Source organism: Larus michahellis, chromosome 1, assembly GCF_964199755.1.
Source record: "Larus michahellis chromosome 1, bLarMic1.1, whole genome shotgun sequence".
Classification (NCBI taxonomy): Eukaryota; Metazoa; Chordata; class Aves; order Charadriiformes; family Laridae; genus Larus; species Larus michahellis.
In genome coordinates this window covers 148731785-148759346 of record NC_133896.1, presented here as the reverse complement: position 1 = coordinate 148759346, position 27562 = coordinate 148731785, and the positions used below count along the sequence as shown (strand labels likewise).

Here is a 27562-nt window from a genome sequence, read left to right as displayed (position 1 = left end):
TTCCAATTATTAAATCTTTTATTTATTCAAATAAAGAGGTAAGTGGCTATGATTGATTTTCCCTTTTTAAATGCAGGTGTACTGATGACAGGATTACAGAGAAACTTCCATGGGGAGGAGATAGCACAAGTCATCTTGTGCAGAACACGTTCCACGTTTACTTCTCTAGAAATGTACCCTTCCGTATTACAATCTGCCACTTTACAAGATATTAGCTATTAGATGTAAGCCTTTTGCAAACAAACCTTAGGAGCAGAATGGTCAAGTCTTATCTGACCACCTCTGAAACATCCCAACAATCCAATAGTTAATATATTACACACTGTGATCTTGATCCTAAACGGACAAGAGTTACCACTAAAACTAGTATGCATCTGATCATTTAACGTAAAAAAATACTGGTATTTTATGGTGTGCAGTAATCCCTTTTCATAAGTTAATCTTGTATTTTTTACATCAGCTTATTGTAACGGTCATAACTGTTCCCAAAGAGTTCTTAAGAACCATTAAGCAAGTAAGATTAATGGCTCTCAGCCTTTTTTCCAAAGGAAAAAAAGGCCAAATATGAACACAACCAACCTTCTGAATAATAAGAATTGAGTCACACCACTCCACATTGCCCCGTGACCTATTCACAGCTGCAAAATTAATGGAAAAAGTAGACCAGCAATCATTCATAATTTATATTAAAAAAAAAATTCCTTTTTACTACATGAATTACATTTTATGTATTTTCAAGTAAGATTGTTCACACAGGATGAATTTTTACACTGTACATCTTTTTTGATGTTGAAATATATACATACAGAGAAAAACACTGGCACAACAAAGACACTTAAATACCTGTACATTATTTACATTTTAAAATATTCTACACAGCTCCAAAGAGTCAGCGTCATTTAGCTATGCACGTTTCAAACTAGAGTGTAAAATGCTTACAGTTTTTTTAACAAGAGATTTTCAGCATAAATGCTCCTTTCAGTTCTTTAGTAATTCAGTGGATTCAGGTGTTAACTTTGTTCCATGCCAGCCATCAGTGACAAAGCTAAAGATTCCACTGTAAACCAAACCATAAAAAAGTAGTTAATATTTGCATTTGCGGCATTCCACAAGTATGTGTTGCAATATTCAATTCTGTAGTTTAAAGGGAAGATACCAGTTTATTTTTTTAAATTGTAACACTTCAGGATTTAAGACAGTAAGACATTTTATGAATCTCTGACAGTTCAGACAATATTTCACCACTTTTATCATTAGTTATCCATTAGTTATGTCGGGTGGTAAGAACCGGTAAGAAATTAGCTCCTTTCCACATTAGTGCTGTACACAAAAAAAGAATAAATGTTGTGGGGGGTTATATGCAGTAAGACATTCTCACAGATGGTTCTTGCAGACAAGCTCTTGTAGACTGAGTAGCAGCGACGTCAGATATTACCTCTTTTAGAAACCCATTAGAACATGCATCTACACCCCAGCTAACACCATTCAGCAGGTGCTCCCCTAACTCAAATAGGCACTGATTAGCAATTTAAGCTAACATCAGGCTGCAAGTAGAAACACAGACATGTCGTCTTCTGCTGTTTCTGCTACTGAGGAAGTAACTTCCGACAGACGGGCAGAGCCAAGAGCTCAGTGCAGTTGCAGCTGAGGCACCATAATACTCAAATTTTATCTGTTCAACATATATCACAGCTGTCATCCAAAAACAACAAAAAGAATGCTTTTCTATGCCCTCCAGAACTTAGTTTATTTATTTCACTTGTTTAGAATACTGCTTGTCACTTGCTTAGCTACATCAGCATCCCTTCATCAAGAAAACAGGTAAACCGAAGATAGCTGCCATAAAAAAAACCCCGTGGCACAAATACTCTAAAAAAATAATGAAGTTAACTTAATAAGAAGTAAGTCTTCATGTCCATCTGTGAATACCTCACAAAATGAGGTTCTTTAAGATGTACTGACAAACATGAAAACAGATTAAAACGTAAATACAATCCTAGTAAAACTTGTGTCCCAGTAAGTGCAGGTATGTGAAAAGCCTCGTGTACTTACAGTGAGGAAAAGAGCCTCGACAGACAGCTTTGTTGAGAACAGTTACAAGAAACATGTGACAGTTTTTAAAATCAGATTCCATCTTCTCTATGGATTCCATCCTACAAAACAGTTTAACAGAGGAATGCTTAACAGACTAGCACTATGTTATCTTCAAGATAGAACCAAAACTTCATAGTAAATCATCAAATCACAGAATGATATGGGTTGGAATGACAAAACTAATCTTTGCATAGCATTCTGACTTGCACTTATACCTGTGTATACTACTTCTAGAAAACCAGGGCAATTTTGACAGGAGCATCTGAGCACTATCACAATAGCATTAATAATTTTCTCATCTTAGAAATCTCTGCAGTGACTAGGAGGAACCATGTGCTTCCAACTGACAACTATTATTCCTGTACAGCTTTGTATTTCAAGACAACCTTTCCTGGCCCCTGTTGCTTCAGAACTCCTTGGGGTAAATCTACACTGCCAAATAAAACAGGGACACGCACCCTGCTTTACTATCAGCTAACTCTTGAATTTCACTTTGGAGTGTGCCAGCTAGAGCTCACCAGAGAAGGGAGAAGATGTAGTTCACAATAGTCACTCCATTCCTCTTTCCCCCCTCTCCCAAGAGGATATAGATGACATTACATCAACTATGACCTAGAGCATGCAACCACATGCCCTGAGTTTCAGTCTTTATCAACAGCATTCACAAATTATTTCTGACACTTCAAATTGGAAAAGCACTCCAAAAATAGCAACTTCCTAATGCCACAGGGGACTGGGATCCAAGTTCTAGGCATCTGTGCCAAAGAGAATTAGTCGTGAAAAATATGGATGTGAGCCAGCCCGCACCAGCTGGCCTCAGGGCCATGGATCAAACCTTGAGTGTTAGACACAGCCTTGGAGACTTGCCCACTATCATTCATCCTTCAAGCAGCAGGTTACACAAGCAAAGTATGGAGTATAAATTGGGAGAGGAATGGTTGGAGAGCAGCCCTGCAGAAAGGGATCTGGGGGTGCTGGTCAACAGCAGGCCCAACAGGAGTCAGCAGTGTGCCCTGGCAGCCAAGAGGGCAAACCACATCCTGGGGTGCATCAAACACAGCATGAGCAGCCACTCAAAAGAGGTGATTATCCTGCTGTATTCAGTGTTGGTGTGGCCTCACCTTGAGTACTCCGTGCAGTTCTGGGCCCCACAACTTAAGAAGGATGTGAAGGCACTTGAATGCATCCAGAGGAGGGCAGCAAAGCTGGTGAAAGGGTTGGAAGGAATGTCCTGCAGGGAGCAGCTAAGGACTTTTTGGCTAGTTTGGAGAGAAGGAGGCTGAGGGACAACCTCGTGGCTCTCTACAGCTTCCTGAGGAGGGGAAAAGGAGAGGGAGGTGCTGAGCTCTTCTCCCTGGGATCCACTGATAGGATGCATGGGAACAGTTCAAAACTGCGCCAGGGGAGGTTGAGACTGAACATTAGGAAGTATTTCTTTACTGAGAGGGTAGTCAAACCCCAGAACAGGCTTCCTAGGGAGGTGGTCGATACCCCATGCCTGTCAGTGTTTAAGAGCCATTCAGACAATGCCCTTATCAATATGCTTTAACTTTTGGTCAGCCCTGAAGCAGTCAGGCAGCTGGACTGGATATCATTGTAGGTCTTTTCCAACTGAACAATTTGATTCTATTCTAAAAAAATCTTATTTTTAATCTTGTCTAAGAGATGGCATAGAGAAGAGCAACCGATTCACAGGCCAACATATTGATCTTATCTTGTAATTACAGGTGGGTTTCTAATGTTAATCATGGCACATAAGGAAGCACACACCTTTTCTAAAAATCCCAACTATGACACACATTCCAAGTTATTTCTATAGGAAAGGACAGACCAAAAACAATTTCAGATTTTACCAATAATACAAAATTTGAGCATTTGAACTCATGCATCCAAACATTCTACATGAAAATCTTGACTCCAAAGTCAATGGCAGAACTTCCATTGACTCCAACAGCTTCACATTTTTACCACAGATTTTTTTACAAAGGCTTTATAATTTGGACAGTCTATATTAGAAAAATAAGGAGGCTCAGAGATTAGATTTATTTCTTTTAAAGAAAACTAAAATGCATTGCCTTCTAGAATGAAGGCCAAACTAAATCATCCCACTTTTCATAAACCAATTAATGAATTGTCAGTATCTAGCCGCCTACAATTTTAAATCATTGCCAGGAAACATGATGATAAACCAAACCTGTGAACCTCTCACTTTACCATCCCAAACAAATATGAAGGAAAAGAAAATCCTCTTTGTTGATATGCTCTAAAATCTTTTCAAACACTTAGAAGTTATATATTGGCCACCTTTTTAATTAAAAAGTACTGAACATACACTGACACAAGTGCATGAAACTTGGGTTCTATCTAAAATAAATTTCACTTTTGCTAAGAAATAGCAATTAGCCTCTGGTATCTGCTGTTAAACACTGAGAAGTCCTGTTATTTCACACAAAAAATATCTAGAAATCATATTCTGAGCTGTGAAATTATGACCACATGGAATTTTAGATACATATACTTACTTCCAAGCCCCCAAACCAGCCTGCCAACGGTCTGCAAACATCAGTACTAAATTTAACACTTTCATTATAGCTTCTTTCACAAAGCTCACCTAAAATAACATTTAAAACAAAAGGAATAACAGTCAGAAATTCACTGTTAAGCATAATCATTTTCATTATTGAGCTGCAATACAAAGGTATCCCATGCCATTTAACCTGGTCTGTAAAAACAATCTCTTAAGTACAATGAGATTCTTCCAAATTTAAGATGTGTGTTGTATTTGCTCTCTTAATTCATTTCATGGCTGACTATTTCGATGAGGACTATGCACAGACGGTATGTGGGATAAAAAGCTACAATGCTATCCATGTACCTCCACTTCCTGCCATACCAGTATGTATAATCCTCATTACATTACCAAGCCTCAGTTTGTTCAAATCCCCCCATCTCTTAAAAAAAAGTCATATAAAATCCAATATAAAGAATTTAATTGTATCTTCTCTTCTTGATAGAATTGAGCTGAGACTTGCAAGGGGCACTGAATCTCAATGTTAAGTCTGGAAAAACTACCATTTCCTCAAGAGTACCTATTTATTGCTTAGTATGTATGAACTGCAAAACAGACAGCATAATTAGTATTAAACTACTTTCTTGTCCTGATAAACTTAATGTATCACATATGCCAACGTTTTTACCCACCTTTTCTCTCAATAGGCAGCGATCATGGATTGTAGATAGATATCTGTAGTGAATCTTTATCAATTGATCTAAATCTTTGGCTTCTTCTACCTGATGCTGAAACTCCAAGCCTGTACTGTGAAGAATCTTAAGACAACAACCATAGTTATTAAATCCCATGTTGCACACAAGTGCTTCTGACTCTCTTCCAATATTTTTTTTTTTTTAAGAGTCTAAAACTGCCTGATTCATTCACTCTTCCCTCTCAAATTTTAGGCTCACCCTCCAAATTACCATTAACCTAGCAAAAAAATTTGAGCTCTTCTCATAACCGCACAATGACATTCCTCATATAAATAGAAATGCTGCCATTGCACAAGGGCAAACAGACTATTTTTGGGGGAGCCGATTTGGAGTATATTAATTTTAATATATTAATTATTAATTAAAGGCAAAAAAGTCAATAGTAGAGCAGATATGAATCTACAGGCATTGCCTTCATATTTGAGTAGTCATGGATACACTTTTGGATCTGTGTACTAGAGATCTAACTAAACCGTCTGTAGTAACACTTTTATAAGCATAACAGCTCTTAAGAGAGTAACAGCTTACAGAAACCCATTTTTACATGTCTGTCCTTCAGTCATCTAGCACAAAGACAACTAATAATATCCAAAGATCAATCATATGCACGTAGAACTTCTAAAGCATTTTTAGAATTACCGATTTAAAACTGCCAAGCTAAAACTGAAATATGTTTAACTCAAAATTATTTTTATATTTTAAATGAAAATGAATACCACATCCCCAGTTACAAGTTCATAATATAAATGAAATTGTTATATAAGACAAACCCTAGTCATGATGTAGTTGTGCAGGCTGTTAACAAAATGCATAAGTTTCACTCTTAAGAGGAACATGCGATGTATTTGTTGTTTTATACTTTCTGTTTGTGGTCCAAATAGAGGAAGCGTTCCTTGTTCTAATAAAGTTCCTTCCTTAACCTGGGGGGTTTCTGCAGCACAGACTAGTTCTAAAAAGTAAAAAAGCGAGAGTATTATATTGAAGTGCTTATGAGGACAAACTGTAGCAAAATTATTACTTAAAACTGAAATTTGTTTTTTCTTATTATTCTGCACAGGATACTGATGTAAGATTTTTCTTGCTATTATGATGTGTTATTAAAAAATAACAACAATACAGTTTGACAGTTTGATAAATACTAGAACAGGAAATGCTATTTAAGAGCTAGAGATTATGTGAAGGGATAAAATAAAAAACTCTACATTACACATAAATGTGTATACTATCTCCACAAAGGGGAAAAGACTTAAGCACAAAGCCATACTCAAACTTTAAGCAATTAAAAACCCACATATTTTTAGGAAGAGAATTACTTAACTGATGCACAAAACATAGATGAACCCATCAACTTTCTAATTTATTTTTCTAGGACATGAAGCGTGTATCCACTTTATATGGGAATGGAAGAGTATAAACATTAACCTGGTGAAGGAGACACTAAACAATCTCTTTCTACAAACCCCAAATATTTAAATTGCAGCTTAAGGGTATATATTTCCCAACTATCTAGCTTACTCTTTCAATCTCAAATAGAGTATTTTTTCATCTCACTTTCTTAACTTGTTTGCAAGGTATTACTCATAAAAACTTGGATTATACATAAAGCAAAACATTAGGGTGTCGTAGACAGACCTTCTTTCAACAGAAAGGTCTGAAGAATGAAGTAACAAGTTTCCAATATAAGTGACTAGACCTAAATCAAAGAGACAAAGGAAATGCATGAATAGTGTTGTCCCTGAGGCTGAAGTTAAAAACATGCCCTGCTTAATATATCTAATTTGCTAAGCTAATAGAGACAACTATTTTATAGAATGAATCAAAATTCTAACTGGTTTATACTGCTTACTGCAGAAAGCAGCAGACAATCTACACCCTTAGACCATCGAACAAGTTTTTAGACTATCTTTCATTGAAGAAGTTTCTTACCATCAAATCGTAAAACATCTAGACTATACTTGGCCCACTTTATTTGCAGCAAGAGCAGAAAAACTTGATTGTAAATTTTTTGGCACTCTAAGCTTATAACTATATCCACAGGCCAAGGAACCTAAGAAGAGGAAAGGATAATCAAGATAGAAAACGTAAGACACTTTAATACAACATTTCAAATCTGTTCTAGAATAAGAATTAAAGCAATATTAAATCACTACCTTGTAACTCAATGTCAAACCATCTAAGGTGTGGACGGGGAGTTTCTTCTTTGCTGTATCAACACTTTCAAATGATATAGACAACCTACACAAGGAAACAAGTGATATAATTGGCAATAACCTATTTTAAATTAGTGGTTAGTTTCATTATTTTTTTTTTAATTTCCTATCGCTAAGTACCAACTGGCTGATTTAATCTGGGGTACTTGGGTAGAAGAGATGACAACAGCTCAAAACTTCATTAGAACAGATTCTTTTAATGATTACGCAAAAATTAGTATTGTGCTCTGTAGGTTTAGTACATTAGCACAGGGAAGTGTGAAAGAAACATAACTAAAACTATATTTTGCATGTTACCTTGTACTGTCCTCTGGATAGCGTTGCCCAACTGCTTCTTGAAGTTGAACATTTAAGAAAGCAACATTCTGCCAAGTTTCCTTTTCTCTAATTTTGTCAAAAATAGATGTATAGAAGTCATACATGGTATCTCCAGCTTCAAGCAAGAAAAAGTTTCTCATTGCCTGCAAATATTCTACAAGCCTAAACAGGAACAAACATATAACATTTCCTCGGTCTTAATCACACAAGTGAAATCAAACACAACTGTTACAGAAATCTTAAAAACTCTTCACTACGGGAACTCAGTATTGAACACAAACTTAATGACGTCCACAGTAAATCCTTTGCTTAACCCTCAGATAGCCTTCACATAGGTTCAAATATAACAAAATAACCAAGCCATTTTTTCCTGTAAGCTTGAACAGCCCCCATTAACTTCAACGTAAATGCTCATCTTATTCAGCTATCTTATGGGCTAGGCAATTCTCAGAAACAGCTTAGAGTTTGGAAATCCCATCCCTCTCTCTAAACAGGGCTTAGGGAAGGAGATGAAAATTCAGGGAGAGTTCTAAGAAGAGACTTTAACATGGAGCCCCAGAAAATTATGATACAGATTTTCCTTTTCTAATAAAGTAGGAAGAATAGTACTGCTACAACTCTTACAAGAACCCTGACTATAAATACAGTATTTCAGACAGATGAAAAGCATGACAACTTATGAACACCTGAAAGGTAAAAGGAATAGGCCATTCTAGCCTAAGTAACAGAAAATTATTGCATAGTATTCTTTTGTCTACTCCACATTTTATAGTATCATAACTAAATCTCACATTAAACAAACCTATTCTGACTTCCTAAAGTTTGTCTTCCAGTTTCAAATGACAACACCATTAAAAGTACTGTTTGAAACAATTTCCCTGTTGAACATCCACTGCAGACAAATGATAGCTTTGCTGTGGATTTAAGCTAGACCAGGTTTTAACCCAGAATTCTATCATGTTAGATCCCCCTTTTCCTCCTTAATGACTTTATCGTTATTATCAAATTGGAGCAGAAATACAACATAAAATTCCACCTTTTAGTATATGGCATACCACTGATAATGAAAATAAAAAAAAAGAAAAGAAAACCAAATCTACTTTCTTACCTATAATCCTTCTTTAAAGTTTGCATTAGATTACCACAGCATTCCAAGTATTGCTTGTCTATGTGTGGATAAAGGCAAGACCTCAACGTCAGTTCAAAAGTCTGGCAGGTCACTGATTCTGAGGATCTATCCACACAAACATCCCCACCAGTAAACTTCTCGTGAAAGTCACTCTGTTCCAAATATAATCTTAAAAATAAAACAAACTACTTAGGGAAGAAGGTTGATAATTCATACAATATATAAAACCAAAATGTCATACCTTCAAAGACTTCAATCGAAATTGGATCCTTTGCTCTAAAATACATGGTGTGGAAGTAATAAAAGCTGTTTCATAACTATAGTACATATTAAGTCTATTAAGTGATCCTTCATACTGGTTTTGTATGACCAGGCATAATAATATCAAAAAGGCTGGCATACAGTAATCACATAATTGCTCAAGGACTAATTCTGAAAAAAGAACGCCAAGTTCTAACACTATACAGCTTAATAAACAAATCCATTACCATAGGAACTTTTACAACTATAGTGTTTATATACAACAGTCAGATGAACTTCCCAGGAAAGAAAAATAAAAATAAAGAAACAAAGTAAAACTCTGAACAACAATAAAAAAAGCAAAACCCAACAACAACAAAATAACAAACCAATAAATAAAAAAATAAAAACAAAACAAAAACGCAAAAAAAACCCAAACCACCACCACAAACACAGAGAATTGGTTTGAGGCACCTTAAATATAAGGTGCCTATATATTATCTGTCATATTATTTCATGGGAGGAGAGTATGTACGGTCTACACTTGGTAAGTTTAATTATTTTGTCACAGAAAAAATTAAGTTATAATAATAATTCGTAAAAAGCTGCTCACTAGCTGAATCCATTGTAAGAGGAAGCCCGGCTTGTAGCAACTATCACCATGATAGACTGTATGAGTCAGACATTGAATTAATCTATCAGTTTTGACAAACAGAACAGTCCCAATGAACAAGGGAAGTAATAGCCTTATCTGCTATTAATTATGATTTTTTTAAAACAAATTCCTCCTAGGGTTGAAATGAAAACATCAAAATCACCAACTAGTTATTAGGAAAAACATAAATAGCTATTTCTTATTTGAAATCACAAAATAAGGAAGATTTTCAGAGTTCATCTTCCCTGCTAATTTCCAAGACACTAATAACCTCTATATGACTTCCCTCATTATGAAGAATTTTTATGCAATTAAGATGAATTTTGAAAAGCTTTTAAAGTTAAATTACTTCAGCACAGCACAACTGAAGCTGCATTCTTTAAAGAACATACTTGGTGCAAATCAAAGACATTGTGTACAAATTTCAAGCAAATACACTTAAAAGTTTAGATTTTACAACAGCATTCACTATTAAAACACTTATTTGCTAAAAGCCTGTTGTAGTAAAGACTATTTCCATTTTCTACCCTAACAGATGTGAGTAGCAGATTCTTCATCTACTTTAATCGTTTTTCTTTAACTAAGCATAAGGGTGGTGTTTACTTAGCTTCTGTCACTGATTGTTCGTGCTCTTTTTTATTCTGCCCTTACTTGTTTTCAACAGCAATAAAAATTTGGTCTGCCAAATGTCACCAGGCAGAACACTGCTCTCAAAAACACAGCAGGAAGATCATTCATTACCTGGCAAAATTAATAGCCAGCAGTGGGTCATGGACATCATCCAGTTCCAAGTGTCTTTCTGCTATAGACTGCATCTTTATCAGGCTCTGCTTTGTGGCCTGCTGTTCTGTAATAATATCGGGAACAGACTCTTCTCCATGCCGCAGGCGAGACTGCACCGATTCCAAGAACAGCGTATACAAACTCTTTCGTTCAGCATCTAAATTGGGCAACATATTGCATGGTAAGATTCTGTCCTAATAGAAAACATAATCTGAACTAAAGAAGAACTCCATAGTCCAACATTTACTTGCTTACTTTCAACATCCTAAATTTAGGCCCCTATTCAGAAAAAAAAACTCAAATACATATTTAACTAAGTATTGCTAAAACAGTAGGACTAGTCCAATGCCCGAAGTCAGGCGTATGTTCAAACAGATTGCTGAATGGGTGTCTGAAATATGAAATATTTATGAGACTATTAGAGAACTTTCTCCTTCAGATGCAAAGGCAGCACCTGAAACAACCCTGCAGTACTCACTAGAATAGATTACAGTCTCACACCAAAGGGAGAAATAAACCAGAGACCCTCCAAAATAATTTAACTATCTCTACTTCTAAACATAAAGAAACAGCAAAACCAAAAAACTGTATTTTGTTTCCTAAAAAAAAAAAAATAATAAAAATCAACATTAGTTGCACTCTTGTACTATGTTTTACAATCATTCAAAATAAATAACCCAAATATCTTTCATCTAATTATTAGCAAGCTTTTTTTAAAAAAAAAAAAAAGTTCCATATGCTATCTCGGAATTATTCCACCACTTAGTAATGGAAAGCAACTATTTATTACAACAAAACAGCTTTACTGTTAGAACATAAAAGTTGTTTTTGTCTCATAACAAAAAAAAAAAAAAATGTTTTGCAAGCACATGAAAACAAGTTTAAGAAAAATTTAAAGCAATAAAAAGCAAAGAGAACACTCAATCTTTATTCACTTTGCTCTTTTCACTTATTTGCATTGGAAGAGTACTTTCAATCAGACCTGAAGTTATCAAGTCATGATACTAACATTCAACAGGGAGCATTGTATTATTCTAAAATCATGCGAACACTACTACACAAAATATGCCCAGGCTGTTAGACACCTTAAGGCATGATAGTCCACAAACTGACATCTCACCTCTTGACGCGGCTTGCTGCGGAGAGCCATCTTTGCATTGAAGATTCTTCAACAGCTGCATGGATTTTCCAGCCATGATGATTTGCTTTAGCACAGGTTTCAGAAAGGAGACCATAGTGTGTTGCCTGCTTGAAGGGGCCTGATCACTTCCAGAGCTGGCACTGGCATTATCACTCATCTTCTCTTCATTCTCTGTCTTCTCTGACACACTATATAATGTGTAGGTAGCATACCAAAAATCTCTGTGATTAACTGGAACGTTTTTGTTTCTGTGAAGAAATAAAAAGCTGTTGAGTACTTCCCATTTCAAAAGATGAAACTTCATTACTACAAGATGTGTATCATCCATGGTCTGTGCTTTGCCTTTCTCTTAGAACAGTCAAGAAGCACTTTAAAAACTATATGAAATAATCTCATTCATATCATAAACTATCTCTAGAAAGGATGACAGCTTTAGCAGCATAAAGAATCAGCTTGCAGGACATAAAACAATTGTATAAGCAAACAAAAGCCCCAAAACAAGGCAAATAGAGTAATTATAATTAATTCATCCAAGAAGTTAACTATTCACAGTGGCATGCATACTTAACAAAATGATTAGTGATTGACTTGCAGATTTATTTAAAACCTATAATGAAGAAAATACCACTGGGAAAGCTGAAAAATTCTTCAGTAGGTGAAACTGAATTCTTGGTTAACTTTGCTTTGTGTTATTTACATCAGATACACAGTTTGGTCTGAAGTCAGATAGAAAACAGCCTAAATTAGATAATTAAAATGAAGTACAAATACAAATAAAAGTTGAAATCACCCCTGTTGGTAGCACTGAAAACACAACTACAGAACCACAGGAAAAAAGTCAACTAGGACATAATAAGGATGTTAAAGATCTCAGCTACTAAGGACTTATTGCAATAGTACTAGAACTGTTCTCTTACTTGATGCTCGCCTTGACCTGCCTTAACAGACAGAGGTTCAACTAAGTTTGGCAAATAGGGGGAAATGGATTTGTAATTACAAGCCAAAATTCTAACTTCTGTATTCACTTTCCACTTCAAGCTGTCAAAAAAGGGATCAGCAAGATGTAGCATACAAACAGAAGAGAAATTAACAGCTCAAATAACATTTAGGATACGTGCATGCAATTCAAGACACCACAATAACTTGTACTACAAGTCAGAAGCAATGAGTACTTTAATTCTAAATAGCATTTGATTTATAACAACTATAGAGTAGGAGAAGAATTAAAAAGTAAATTTTGGAATTTTTGCAAACATCTTGGTTTTGAAAAATGGTTAATTGCTTTTAAAAAAGTCAACACGCTCAGAGTCAGACTGCTGATTATTATAGATGCAAAAAAATATAACAATTGAATTTATTCCAGAACAATACCTGGTAGGGGTCCATTTTTAATGCAATTCCCCTAATGCGAAGTTTGAGACAAGTTATAAAAGTATGATTAAGAAATTAATTCTACTTAAGTAAAATAAAAAACGTGAAAACCTACTTTCATTGCCACCTTTTACTTCCTAGATTCTACAGCAGGTTTTGTATTCGTACTTGCACAGCATTATGCAAGTCCAGTATCAGCATCCCTACCTCTGAATGATAAATTCCTTTGCAGGATCAAACAAATTACCATGGACTATCCACTCATCCACTGTCTGTAAGTATGGCCTCACAGTTTCAACCCAGAGAGAGAACAGAAGGGATACCTGAATTTAAAGAAAGAAGAAAAAATGAAGAAAAAGGTGTCTGAATGTTTTTACAATAAGCATTGGAAGCAATATGGCAAAGCCTAGCCTCTTAATTGTGCAATTACAGTTTTTAAGATATACATACACATAAAATACACTACACTTAGGGATTTTTAAAGATGACACGTTCAACTAAAAATTACAGCTTCAGTAGTTTTAACGGAAGCACTCATGGTGTATGCTTCCTCATGTTACTTTTTGTCATTGCAGTTAGACCCAAACAGCAGTTTTCTTTTTTTTTCCAGTCTAGTATCTCTTAAGCTGTAAGCGATAGCCATAAAACATTCCATGGTTTTCTAATGTAGAAAATGGAAAACAAAAGGATATCTACTGTATTTTTACTGGTATAATCAACAAGTTACTGTAAAAACCCAAACCCCTACACTTCAGCATTAACTGAATTATGCAACTGTAGAAATAGGAGGAGGGAAAGCTATTTCAAATCTCCCTCTTCCATAACAGCTTCTGGTCTCTGATTTCCCACAATTCCTCCTCGCAGTCCTAAAAACACACTGCTGCTGATCTCCTCATACATCTGATTTTGTCCAGGTTGACTGAACTCATGTCAGAAAACAGTAATGCATTATGGCTATCAAATTTGTCCTCAATCCTTAGTAGCTGAAGGCTAGTGTACTCCGTCACCATAAAGATACTTCAGTTACTAAATATTATAGTGTGTCGTTCTATTAAGGAAGGAATGACTTCCCCTACCGTTTGCTCAGATGCTTCTCCAACACTGTCATGTTCAAGAATAGCTTTGTAGAGAGTATTAAGCAGATGAGATGCTCGTACAACATTTCTAGTGTCAGGTGGCACTTCCGCTACTCCTGTGCTGAAAACTTTGTGAAGCACCTTCAGCTGTGCCAGTCGGGGAGCCAACTTATCTATTACTATTGAAAGTGTGACTGTTTTATCTGGAAAAAACCAAACAAACCCAAAGTTATATAAAGGTAATATCCAACAGAAAATCAAATTTTATCAATGTTATTAATGAGATTTTAAAATGCGGCATGGCTTCTTTCACAGTTTCAAAACATATCTACAGAATGTTCTGCATGTTCCCCTCTTCTGCTAGTTTCCTTGTGTGCCCCCCTCTTGTAAATTTTCCCTTGCACTGTACCTTTGTTGATAATGCATTTTTCAATTTCAGTAAGTTCTTCTTTAAAGCTAATGAAATATTTATACAAGGCCCACATAAATGCTTGATAGGTTCTGAATGGGGCTTCAGTAGTTTTCTTTGGAGTGGAAACTGTTCCATGCATTATGTTTTCTGGACTGTGTCCCATCACTTCATCAATAAACTTCTGTAGTCTAAACACAACTTGACCGTATGCCGCTATCTGCTCCAACACAGATCTCAGGCAATTCTAGAAAACAAAAAAACCCACAAACTTTTTAGAATCATCTAATAAAAATTTGTATTTAATAAAGCCTAAAAATTAAATTACAAGATATTTCTATGAATTAAAACATAATAAAATTCTGCCATCTCTATCACTTCATCACATTCTCACATATGGGAACAGCCCGTTCAGTTTTATTAAGTCAGATGTGTTTTGACTAAATTAAGAACAATTGTGGAAATGTGGAAATTCAGAAACAACTTACATGGGTTAAATGAGTTACAATAATATCATTCTTCACAGCCACTTTTCCATCATTCAGCTGAAATATAAAAAGCTTTTTCACTCCTGAAAGTAGCCTTGAAAAGAAACAAAAAGAGTAGTAATTTTTCACCCTTAATGGACTCATAATTATATAATTAATAAGACAATTAGGTCTCCCTTGCCTGAAAGTTTCTTTTCTTCAAATAAAAGGGGACGACAGAACAACTATGATGCTAATGGTACTGTAAGTTGTTGCCAGAACAAGAACAATAAAACACTGGCATCACATAAACATCCCCTAAAGTTCCTTTCCAGTTGAGATAATTTCCAGCTATAGGATGATTGAAACATACTTTCTAAATTTGGACACTATTAAAAATCCCCAGGGGCAGGATATGAACAAGCTGGTTCTTCTTAACAGTTAGACTCGAAGAATCAAGGCATAAAAGTAGTAAGCTACTTCTTTGAGAATCTGAATGGTTAACACACATAAGCAGTATCTTTACTGTCAGCAATGGTGCAAGCTAGAAGTTCAGTAATAACTCTTACATCAGACACAACTTCAAAGATAAATCTCTCCTTTCCTTGAGAGAAATACTAAAAGATAAAATGCAAGCTTTTTGACGTTGCTCTCACCAAAGAGTTTCCCGTATAACCTGAGTTTCAGTGACTAGCGTTCTCTCTTCTGGCACATATAAAGGATCGCTGGTGTACAAGTGATGGTCCCTTAGAAAAAAGGAAATGAAAACAATATAATGGCTGAAATAACAGCTGAATCACCTGACAGTAAGAATCAGCAATAATCTTAAAGCTCCGTTTTGTTCTAATTATATCTGAGTAGATTCAATGTTCATGGGTTCATTTTAAGTATATAAACAAAAGCAGACTTTGTTTTCATATTGTTAAGCAAAATACCATAGAAAGCATATCTAGTTGGAAGATCAAGTACCATCTAGTCATACACTGCAAGACAAGCAATTAAGTAGCAAATACCTAAAGGACTGAATCTAGGTTGGTTTGGGGTTTTTTTGGTTTTGGTTGTTTGGGGTTTTTTTTAATTTTTGATCCTTGATTATTTTATTATTTCACATTCAATGCTGTGAAAATTTACAGAGTTCATTTCTGTTAAAAATACTAAGCGAAAAAGTAAAACATCAATTTCCCTAACCCATGTAAGAAAATACACACTTTAGCCTAAAAGTTTACTTAAGAAACGAAAACTTTCACAGCCACCTAAGAACTTTCCCTTATGACCCGGTGTTATGCGATTCTTTGTAAACCTTCCACAGCATTTTTCGTATTTCATCGAATCATAGGGTTGGAAGGGACCTCTGGAGATCATCTAGTCCAACCCCCCTGCCACAGCAGGGTCACCTACAGCAGGTTGCACAGGAACGCGTCCAGGCGGGTTTTGAATGTCTCCAGAGACAGAGACTCCACCACCTCTCTGGGCAGCCTCTTCCAGTGCTCTGCCACCCTCAAAGTAAAGAAGTTCCTCCTCATGTTTAGGTGGAACTTCCTATGTTCAAGTTTGTGCCCATTACCTCTTATCCTGTCGCCGAGCACCACTGAAAAGAGCCTGGCCCCATCCTCCTGACACCCACCCTTTAAGTATTTATAAGTGTTGGTAAGATCCCCCCTCAGCCATCTTTTTCCCAGACTGAAGAGACCCAAATCCCTCAGCCTTTCCTCATAAGAGAGGTGTTCCAGTCCCCTCATCATCTTGGTAGCTCTCTGCTGTACCCTCTCCAGCAGTTCCCTGTCCTTCTTGAACCGGGGAGCCCAGAACTGGACACAGTACTCCAGGTGCGGCCTCACCAAGGCCACTGGCCTTCTTGGCCACAAGGGCACATTGCTGGCTCATGGTCACCTTGTTGTCCACCAGGACTCCCAGGTCTCTTTCAGCTGAGCTGCTCTCCAGCAGGTCAGCCCCCAACCTGTACTGGTGCATGGGGTTATTCCTCCCCAGGTGCAGCACCCTACACTTGCCCTTCTTGAATCTCATAAGGTTCCTCTTTGCCCAGATCTCCAGCCTGTCCAGGTGTCTCTGTATGGCGGCACAGCCTTCTGGTGTGTCAGCCACCCCCCCCAGCTTTGTGTCATCAGCAAACTTGCTGAGGGTGCACTTGCATTCGAGTGAAGTATAGAACAATTATTTGAATATTTAGTATTTTGACTCATTAATATCATCAGTGGCAAAATTTATGTAATCATATTCAAAATTCAAAAATCCAAATAAAGAAATACCAGTTATATATCACAAATATATAACACACATCTGCTAACAACATTGCAACAGAAACAGCATTGCCTTATTTATGTTACCGATTAGCTAATATTCACTGTACATTTTAGTTCATAACTGGCTAGATAACCAACTGACACCAAAATAAATTTAACTCCTTGATTAAGAAATTCATTAAATTAAGGAAGCAAAGACAAATCTGGTCTGTATTACTGCAGTACCGATACATCAGAATTTGGGACAGAGGAAAGAATCAGACTTTTTTTTTTTTTTTTTTTTTTTAATTGAACCCTTCTTTCTCATTTTCTTTCCAAAACCTCAGTGGATCACAATGATATACTGCTTTATGTTCCTTCCCCGCACAAAATCTGTGTTTAAGACTAACTCTGTAAGGGAGGCACCAAAAACAAACAAACAGTTAAGCTTTAGAGAACTCCTCATTTCCAGCACCACTTACAACCCACCTGTATTAGTTCCTCAGAGACATTTGTAAAGGTAATCCCAAACAAAATGCAACAGTAAGATTTGCTACTTTGAAAAAGGAAAATGGTCTCTCTGATATGACAAACTAATAAAAACTAAATAAAAAGAAAATAATCTAGTAATTGAAAAAACAGCTTGTTTGTTCATCTTATTGATTTGTACCTTTTTAATTCTAACTAAATCACTAATAACTATACTATCTTTATGCTTCCACAGTAAAGATGCTTAATAAAGTCATCATTTTTCATTACATGCCAGTAAGAAATATGTAAGCAATACTGTTTTCTTACCAGACTGCAGCTAGGTTGGAATGCAAGTGCAAACTATGTGAAAAGCGAGGAGCTCTTCCTGTCCAGTACTGAGGAACTACATGCTGCTCCAGCCAGCTGCGGGCATCAGGTTCACCAACTGTGAAAACACGTGATAGCTGGTGAGGTATTTTTATTTATTCACGAAATGCTTATAAAACATGGGAAAAAGTTATTAATAAGTCTATCCGCTCAGCTGCAGAATCACATATCTTTTCAAATAAGTTACAACTGGCAACTATTTACACTTTACTGCTCTAACATATATGCTATCATGCACAAATCCATTTACATAGAAATGCCTCATCTCCTAAAAGCTGAAAAAGTCTTAAACAGTAAACTTGGAGATTTATGTAGTTTCCAATTCTTCCTTGGAAAAAGTGCTTCTGTCTCAGGCAATTCTCAAATAATATATACAAAACCAAGCTGACTTAAAAAATAAACTGCCAAATATCACTAACTTTATCACTATGTTCCTTTTTAGTATGCATCTAGTACATGACCTAAAAACGTTTTTTTTTTTCCCTAAATGTGAAAGCTTTACCTAACCCCAGTTAGATAGCTATGACTTATACAACCTATGAATATTATCCAGTCTTCCTACACAAGGTACCCTATATCCTACAATATTCTATGCAAAAATATACAGCTAGAGTTAATACTCCCTGAAGCTATTCAAGAGTAAGCCACTAGTGTTTTAATTACATAATTATTTTTTTTTTTCAAAAATGCTTCATACTCAGAATTGAGTCAAATGTTTCTGTCATCAATCAAATTTTGTTTCAGCATTCTGATACTTAATAATAAAAAAAATTACATTATATCCATACAACTGCATTCTGTATTTACTGTATAAGTTTTCATATCTACATTGGAATATCCATATCTATTTCTACAGAAATAAACAGAAGTCTTCTCATTAGCATCAATAGAAATCAGATCAAACCTTTCATATTGCTTCTTTACTGTTAAAACAAGCAGTAGTGAACAATAAGGTGCACCTTAAAACTACAAGTCTAAAAAATAACACCTCACTAAAGAACAGTAAATTAAGCCACATTAACTTGCTAAATTTGAGTATGTATGACCATACCAGAAGAATTATAGCTTATTCTAACCTTTCCAGGAAACATTAGGTACTGTTTTCTTATTTGGATCTTGGTCTTCTAAAGGTGTCCTGTCCACTTGAATACCCGAGTCCTCCCTGCTTAAAGGCCGAGTATCTTCCTCCTCTTCACTTTCTCCAGACCAATCCTATTAGGTGCAACAAAACCCGGTACGTTTCAGTACTGCATAACAAACAGATCTATATTCACTTCCTATTGACCTGAGAAGCCGAACATAAAGTCTTACATTCTTTCTGCCACCATAGAGTAAATTCAGGACACTAAGTCTAATATAACTGTCTGCCAGAGACTGGTTTAAGTTATACATAACGTTAGTATCTAGACAAATGAGAGAACTGGACAAGACCACAGAACTACCAAAAAGTTATGATTAGGAACAGTCAGGGTCAGCAGGAAGATCCAGTTTAATTGCAGGATTAAGTCAAAATATGGTGAAGAACAAAAGCATATCTATTACTGTTACTCTGCTTGGGTCTGTGTGTATTTCATGGTATTACGTAAGAAGCAACGTATCAGGTAATCCTATGAGGATCACACAGAGCATACAAATCAGGTCTCCAACATACTTGACACTGGAATAGACTGCCCAGGGAGGTGGTGGAGTCACCATCCCTGAACGTGTTTAAGACTCGTTTAGATGTGGTGTTAAGGGATATGGTGTAAGGGAGAACTTTGTAGAGTGGGGTTGATGGTTGGACTTGATGATCCCAAGGGTCTTTTCCAACCTAAATGATTCTATACTTCAAACCAGTTTATACAGTTGGGGTTTTTTTACCTTAAGAAATTACTTACTGGTGTATCTACTCCTGGTCCAAAGTAAATTTCTTCTCCTTCCATCAAATACTTTCCCCAATCAAACTCTTCTTCCTTTTCTAAGAGGTGTATAAACACAAAAATAGTAAGTATCATATAACTCTGACTTCCTTTTCCTCTAAAAACATTTTCAAAGCTAAAATTACGTCGTTACTCTAAATCAAACAAAAGGCATTCCCTTACACCTAAGGTCACACCACTGTTCCTTTAACAAGGTTATACACTTTCAGACATGTAAATTGTGACATACCAACCATGTATATTCCTCATTTATTAATTCTCAATTTTGTTGCTTATACACTCAAAATACGCAACATAGTGTGCCATAAGCACATTCATATGTACTATGTTATACTACCCTATGCTTCAATCTTGAAAAAACATGCAAGAATGCAACATCATTTATTGTGGCTAGTCCCATTTAGCTCGGTGGAAACATTCTAAATATATAATTTACATATGCACAAGGATCCTGGACTGTAAACAACATAAGGCAAGAACTGTCTTACTCTCCAAAAAAGACACCACATATCCATGATGTGATGTGTAATACTTTAAAAATAACAATCACACTTACAATATATTATATCTTAAACATGAAGCTTACTCAACTGTAATTAGTGTTGTTTGAGATAACCTCTTCATATTCACATTCCTGGAATGGGCTGAAAGTGCATTCAAAACACCGCCGAGGGAATGTGCAGAGATCATTCAAAAAGGAATCTTAAGATGCAAGATTTTCTTTAGGTTAGTCTGAAATATTCTTCTTTCAGTCTATGATACAACACTGTAAACAAATGGGGGATGGTATCCACTCAAACTTAAGCACAAGCCTCATTTTTAGGCACTGAGTGAAATAGTCCTACTTTAGAAAGCAGGCAGCTGGGATCTCCCTCTGGAAACCTTTCCTTAACTACATAGGGAACATAGGAATTTACGTCACCAAAGCTGTGTCAACAGAGCTCCTACTGAGATGCAAGACAGAGACCGAGGACAGAAACCCACTGTCTGTCTTTGAGCATGTAAGCACTGCTGAACAGGTGGACAATGTTAGTAAGTGACAGTGGTACAAGACAAAAAGAGTTCCCAAGGTACTTTGGTGGCTGGAGAACTTAATTAGGTGATGTAACATAAACGGGGGTAGGAAAGATTTGCAGCCTATTTTAAATGTATACGTCATAAAAAGAAAATCAATAAAGCGCCTTGAAGTGAAGTAGATAATAAAATGGAAAGAAAAAATGTCCTTCTTATCAGATTGCATTAATGGATTGCATCTTTTATTAGCAACATAAACATCTTGTAAACTTACCCACTTCTTTGTCTCTTGGTTTTTCCACATAGGTGGTGTTGGATGGAGAATCAGACAAACACAACAGAAGAGACAGTATGGAATAGTGTGTATCTGTCTTTAAAACACATTTTAAAAAAAAAAAAAGCAAGTCAATGAGTAGTCTAAAAGATTTCGGTTAGGAACAAACTCAGTCTATTATCTGCAGGGATGCTCCACATTAGTTCCCACTGCCCAGTCCCGAACTACAAAAAGAATATCTGCAACACGATACTGAATGTTATTCTTTCTGCCTCCTAATTAGCCAATCAATATACAAATACTTCAAAAGTAGCCACAGCATAAGATGCCTCTTACTGAGCTGATAATCTAAAAATATGAAAAAGAGGTAAGAGGAACTCTGAATTACTATGAAAGTAAGAAGTCACCAGAGGACAAGGGATAATGGACAGCTACATTAACATGGATGAGGCAGAAGGACATGGGTAATGGGCCTGCAGGAAACCAAGTCTTAGTTCTCTTATTCGTACGGCTGATTAATTCAAACAGAGGCCAAAATGAAGTTAGCTAAAACACTTTGCCAAAATCTCTGTATTTTAAGATTATGTTCACATTATCTTCCCTCATCTGAACATCTACACAAAGCAGTAAGTATGCATCTTTAACTCCAATATTGCACTAATGCAGTTGTGAAACAGAGGCCTTCAATCAGGTAAGAATACTGTGCCAACAGTATGCTGCACAGATTGGTGTTGTGGTCTATTCCCTAATATCTGCTTACAGCACAACCATTTCTTCCTAAAGAAAGATTTTTTCTTTGGCCTGATTCTAACTTTCCAAAGTTCTTCAGCAGACCATTTCATATCTAGACATATGGAGATTCTGCTATCTACATCCTATATACTTTGACACATACATACACACACTTAACAAAGCGCTTTGGGAATAGGAGCCACTTCTATTTTAGAAAAAATTAAATCTCAATTTTCTGATAAAGCAGCATCATACTTCTCTGTTCCTACTGAACATTACTGACTATACAAGAGTTTGTCAAAGAACACAAGTAGGTTGTTGACAAAATCACACATGCGAGCTGGTGTTTCACTTACCAGTCATAAAACTGGGAAGACTGAGTATTTATCAGTTACATGCCACTGCTAAAAACTAAATGCAGTTTAACTTCCCAAATATGAAATATTACCTATCTCTAGCTATACCCCAGTTGCATTTTCAAAAGGAAAAAAAGAAAAAAAGACTCTTTCAATTCTTATGATACTTGCAACATGCAAGTATTAAGTCCTTGCTTGAGCTTTTGTTTCGGTTTGTTTGGTTTTAATTTTATTTGAGTCTCAAAACAAGCACAACTTTTCAACAACTAGAGTACAGTATAATAACTGAAGATATGTGTAAGCTATTTAGGGTTGCAGATCTTTCCCCACAAATTAGAGGAAACCTAAAACAGTGCAAAGAAAGGTAAATGTCAGTTCAATGAGAAGTAAAATTGGACTACAACCCAAAACACACAGCCCTATTTAAAAATATCATTATACAATGCACCCCTCTTAAATCACAAGCTTAAATATTCCAATAGCAGGAACTTTCAGATTTCAAATATCAAATTTATTATTAAACTACCACATTGGAAAGTGTCTTAAGTGAGACTACTTTTGCCATATCCATCCAGTCCATATCCTAAACTGATTTGATACAGAGTGCATCCAGGCGAAACACAGTCTCAATAAGAAAGCTACTGGGCAAGAGCACTGTATTTGGAAATACTAAAATCGAAACTTCCAGATGCATTACTCAATGTAAAAAAATGGGACAAAGAGTTAATAACTGCTCAGTTAGCCGTTGTTTTAGAACAGATAGGAACCTCAATACATTTAGATTCTAGCTACAACATTTGTACAGCATTGACCATAAAACACCTGCTTTACAATGAGAAGATGTCCTTTAAGTCACAGAACTCCACATGCTGAAACCCTGACAGGACAATAAACACATTTCTAAAAATAAATGGGGAAACTGAAGAATACAACCCTGAAAATCCATAAACTGAACAGCAACTGCAAGCCCACTGCTAAGTCATCTGAGATTTCTAACACAACATTAGAACTGAAGTCCCCATCACTAGTACAAATACAAGGGTGCTGGGGAAAAAGAACAAGGAAATCACAACATACATACCTTTGTTTCTTCAATACTTGGGAGTGGTGAGTTCAGAAATTTTTCTGTTAGTCTTTTCCAGCTTGCAGCTTTTCCAAGGTCAGAATGAACTATCAACTTTTCATGTATTCTAATAACAAAAACAGTTATCAAAAATGCTTCAAAAAAGTTAACTACTCCATTATTAATCCATAATCATAAAACTTACCCTTCTATTGTCCTCTCTACTTTGTGACTGTTCACATCAAGAAAACGGTGAAATCTATGTAAGAAATATGTATTAGAATATGTTTTAAAAGGAAGCTTAAGCAAGGAAGAAAATAAAGCTGATTTACATATATAAGGACAACATTATTAGTTTAATAATGCATGCTTAATTCAGCAACAGCATTAAACATCAAGAAAATTTAATCTCAGTGTCTCTTAGCTCAAGAAAGATTAACTACAATTGACCTTAAAGATGGAAAAATGGAATGCAGGTTACATTTAACTAGCACTTTAAGCTGAATGGAAAATTACTACCATATCAGCAAACTAAGCAATTAGAGTACGCTGTCAGTTAAGCCAAGTGGAGCAAAGAGATCAAGAACTGTATTATCAAAGGCATCTGTGTTGAATGCACAAAAATTATCTGGGACTTGCATCACTAGCACAGGAAAAACAAACACCCACATGGGAAGGCCTCTCAACCCAAATGAAGCTCCTTTATAAATAGTAAAGGAGAGTGCCTAAAGACAGCTTAATCAAAATAAAGAAAGATATAACACCAAAGGCAGCATGTACAGGGACAAAATAAGAACTTGTGAAAGGTTAAGATGGATTTTGCTGAAGAAATCAGAGTCACCTTCTTCAGTTATATAGAGAGAAAAAACAGGGACTGGGATATGACAGCAGTGAGCACAAGGTAAAGATACTCTATATGTAGGCCATCAAAGCCAACCTAATATTGCCTCAGCTTCCAGCAACAACTGTGCAGAACACAGGGGTAAATCTCTCATAAGCACAGAAAAAAATGAAAACTATTGGATCTGAATCAGGAGTTAAGCTAAATAGACTGAAGTTGGAAAGACAACCTAAAATCACAGCAATGTCAAAGTAATGAACTAGAAAATGAGACTGTAAGGCATGTAGCAAGGATTTTTACTGAGTTTTACTGGAGGATGAAGACATGTCCATATTAAAGAAAAGAAAAAAAGACTTTTTTAACTACAGACTGATTAGTCTGATTTCAGCTGTGTGTAAGGCTTTGGAATAAAAGCACAATAAAATTTACTAGGTAACTGACATTTACGCTAAGAAAATGCAGCTCATCTCATCTATTACAGCACATCCGCTTACACAGGAAATCATTAGTTCAAATGGAAAATGGTGGCAAGTACAAGAACTGGAAGATTTAGAACTTAAAGCTTTAATTAATGACCTTAATACATACAAGCAAAAAAAGCACCCATTTTTTTAGCAAGTTGGGCACATCATGAATAGAACTAAATTGCTAGATGGAAAGAAAGAGATGAATCTGAGAACTACAGCACATAAACATCATCAACTCTAACAACAGAAACCACAAGTTTCACAAACTTGAAGCTAAAGAGAGTTTCTACTAGAAAATAAGGTCTCAATCTCAGGCTGAAGTCCCACACACATTTCTTAGACAACAATTTTGGCATAAAAACCTTCCTCTTCCCGACCCTCCCTGTCAAAACATGTTGTCAACCATTCATCGCTGTCTCTATTTTCCTGCTATGTTGTTTTTTAAAAACAAAAATCCAAGCCAACAATTCTCCAATCTAAAAGAGCACACAGATACACAAACAACTGGGTCACCAGAAGAGAAGAAGAGATGTCACAAGAGGAGATGGAAGAGAGCGTGCGTTTACCTGGCTCAAGAAACCCTGCTACTGTTACCAATCTGCAGACTCAGAATAACAGCTGTTATAAGCAACTATTTTGATGCAGCTACAAAATCAATAAACGCAATCCTATAATGCATTACACAAAATATTTCCAGCAAATATAAAGAATAGGGAGACAGCAGTTACAAATACGAAGTTCCTACATTCCCAATGAATACAACTAGCCTCCTCAAAATTCAGCAAAGAGTTGAACTTCTCAGAACACCAGCTACAGGTCATCCCCAGCTCTCCCGCACCTCGCACTCACCTTTGGTGTTGACCAATGGCTACTTGATTATTAAAATAGTCTTATTTGAGCCTATTAATAGTCAGAATTCACAGCCTGACGGTGCAATGCAGTTATGCTATTTCTCACCCCCCAAAAATGAACTTAAACAGCATTAAAAACTTAAGTAGCATTGATTTTAAATGAATTAGGTACTTGCTGCATTAACTTAAGCAAGTAGATAAGACTCCAAAGAGGCAGCAGTTGGTGACAGTACAGGAAACTAGAAACAGATCATGTAAAAACTGGCAGCAGACACTGAAACAACTGTCATAACTGAAAAAGCAGCATGCAAAACTTTAGTAAGGGCATTTTATATGGCAGTGTAACAGAATTAACGGGATATAGATAATATATATTACAGGTTAATAAATACCATGTTTATGATGAGCTGAAATAACACCACACAATTTTCTGCAGATTTATAACCTTTCATACAAGCAGCACAATATTCTTGGCCAGAAGCTTTATCTTGATTTGGTGGAGCTCTCTTTATTTGTTCGTTACACATACTGATTATTTCTTTACTTCCCTCTAATGAACAGAGTTTTGCATGGCTAAATGAAGATGTTGAAAGGGGCCTTTCCATGGGCCAGGAGAAAAGCCCTGAAATGCCAAGATTTAAAAGAGATAGAGGGACAGCCACCGGCCTCAGACAGGGACTCGCAAACGGCCCCCGGTGCCACCCCAGGCACAGGGAGGGGACGGCAGGACACGGCCCTCTACCACAGCCCAGCAGCCACAAGCACCCCCCCCCTTGTTCCCAGGCGAGCGGGCGGCCGCGGGTCAGAGGAGGGGGCCCAGCCCGGCGCCGGCTGCCGGCCCCTCAGCGGCGCCAGTGGGCCCCGGCGGGAGCGGGGCGGAGCGGCCCGCTCCTTCTCTCGCTCGCTCGCCCCCAGCCCCGCTGCTGAAGGGCACCGTCGCAGCCGCCGAGCTTCTCCCCGGGGGCGGGCGCTGACCTGAAGTTGGACCAAGCGAAATTCAGCGCCGTCTGGAAGCGGCCGCCGCCCAGCTCCTCCTCGGGCAGGCCAGTCACGCTGCGCACCAAGGCGCGGACGGCCCGCTCCTGCTCCTGCTCGAACCGGCTGCGGTGGCCGGGCGAGGCCAGCGGCGCCGCCATGGCCGCGGCGGCGGCAGACGAGGGGAGAGAAAGGAGCGGGAGGGGTAGGGGGGGACGACGACGACACCTCCGGGAGGCGCCACAGAGCCTCCCCTCGCCGCCGCTGCCGCACTTCTCGCGAGACTTCTCCGTGACTTCACGCGAGAGACAGACTCCCGCCAGGGCGGCGGGGGGGGGGGGGGGGGGGGGGGGGCGGTGCGCGTGCACATGCGCGGAGCGGGAGAGGGGCGGTCGCCTGACGGTGCTGCGGTGGTTGGAGACGTGAGGGGCTCGGCAGCACCGGGTAGGGGGAAACTGTCTCTTCGGCCCCAATTCTGCAGCGTCTTCCTGTCACGGAAATGTCGCTTGTCTTCGGAAACAACCCCATAAAGGCATGATCACCTGGGATAAGTGATTGGCTACCGGTAGCCATCCAGATAAGGGCCTGGGGCTGGCTCTGCCTTGCAGAGTTCGTGTCTGCAGACCAAGATGCAATGTCCCTGCCCATGGCAGGGGGATTGGAACTAGATCATCTTTAAGATCCCTTCCAGCCCTAACAATTCTGTGATTCTATGCAATACCTGTCTTGATAGGAGGATCAGAAGCTGTTCGTTAGAATTGCATTGTTATTCACCATGAGCCGGCAGTGTGCCCTTGTGGCCAAGAAGGCCAGTG

At 37.3% G+C, this 27562-nt stretch overlaps 1 protein-coding gene across 2 annotated transcripts; it reads right to left on the bottom strand.

Moving 5' to 3' along the window:
- On the bottom strand, positions 1-27032 carry TUBGCP5 (tubulin gamma complex component 5). Of its 2 annotated transcripts, XM_074607978.1 has the most exons (24): positions 26748-27019; positions 23819-23872; positions 23632-23740; positions 21463-21559; positions 20766-20876; positions 20133-20212; positions 19332-19467; positions 18196-18313; positions 15814-15903; positions 15179-15272; positions 14691-14937; positions 14282-14484; positions 13413-13528; positions 11814-12082; positions 10652-10850; positions 8995-9183; positions 7866-8048; positions 7509-7593; positions 7285-7405; positions 6129-6307; positions 5296-5421; positions 4617-4705; positions 2053-2153; positions 1-1057 (listed from the first exon to the last, which is right to left on the bottom strand). In XM_074607978.1, the coding sequence occupies exons 1-24, from the start codon at positions 26906-26908 to the stop codon at positions 1011-1013; spliced, it is 3204 nt and encodes a 1067-aa protein (XP_074464079.1). In that variant the 5' UTR covers positions 26909-27019; the 3' UTR covers positions 1-1010. The 2 variants fall into 2 exon arrangements, with proteins under 2 accessions (XP_074464079.1, XP_074464087.1); XM_074607986.1 differs by lacking the exon at positions 20766-20876 and having other exon boundaries at positions 26748-27032.
- Between the last annotated feature and the right edge of the window lie 530 nt (positions 27033-27562).

What these genes read in the sequence shown, in the direction of transcription:
- TUBGCP5 (XM_074607978.1), bottom strand. Translation starts at nt 26,908, where the DNA reads ATGGCGGCGCCGCTGGCCTCGCCCGGCCACCGCAGCCGGTTCGAGCAG. An exon ending in GCAGCAAGCCGCGTCAAGAG is followed by an intron (nt 10,851 to 11,813) that starts GTGAGATGTCAG and finishes TGCCCAATTTAG; the next exon opens with ATGCTGAACGAAAGAGTTTG. An exon ending in GCTGGTTTGGGGGCTTGGAA is followed by an intron (nt 2,154 to 4,616) that starts GTAAGTATATGT and finishes ACTGTTTTGTAG; the next exon opens with GATGGAATCCATAGAGAAGA.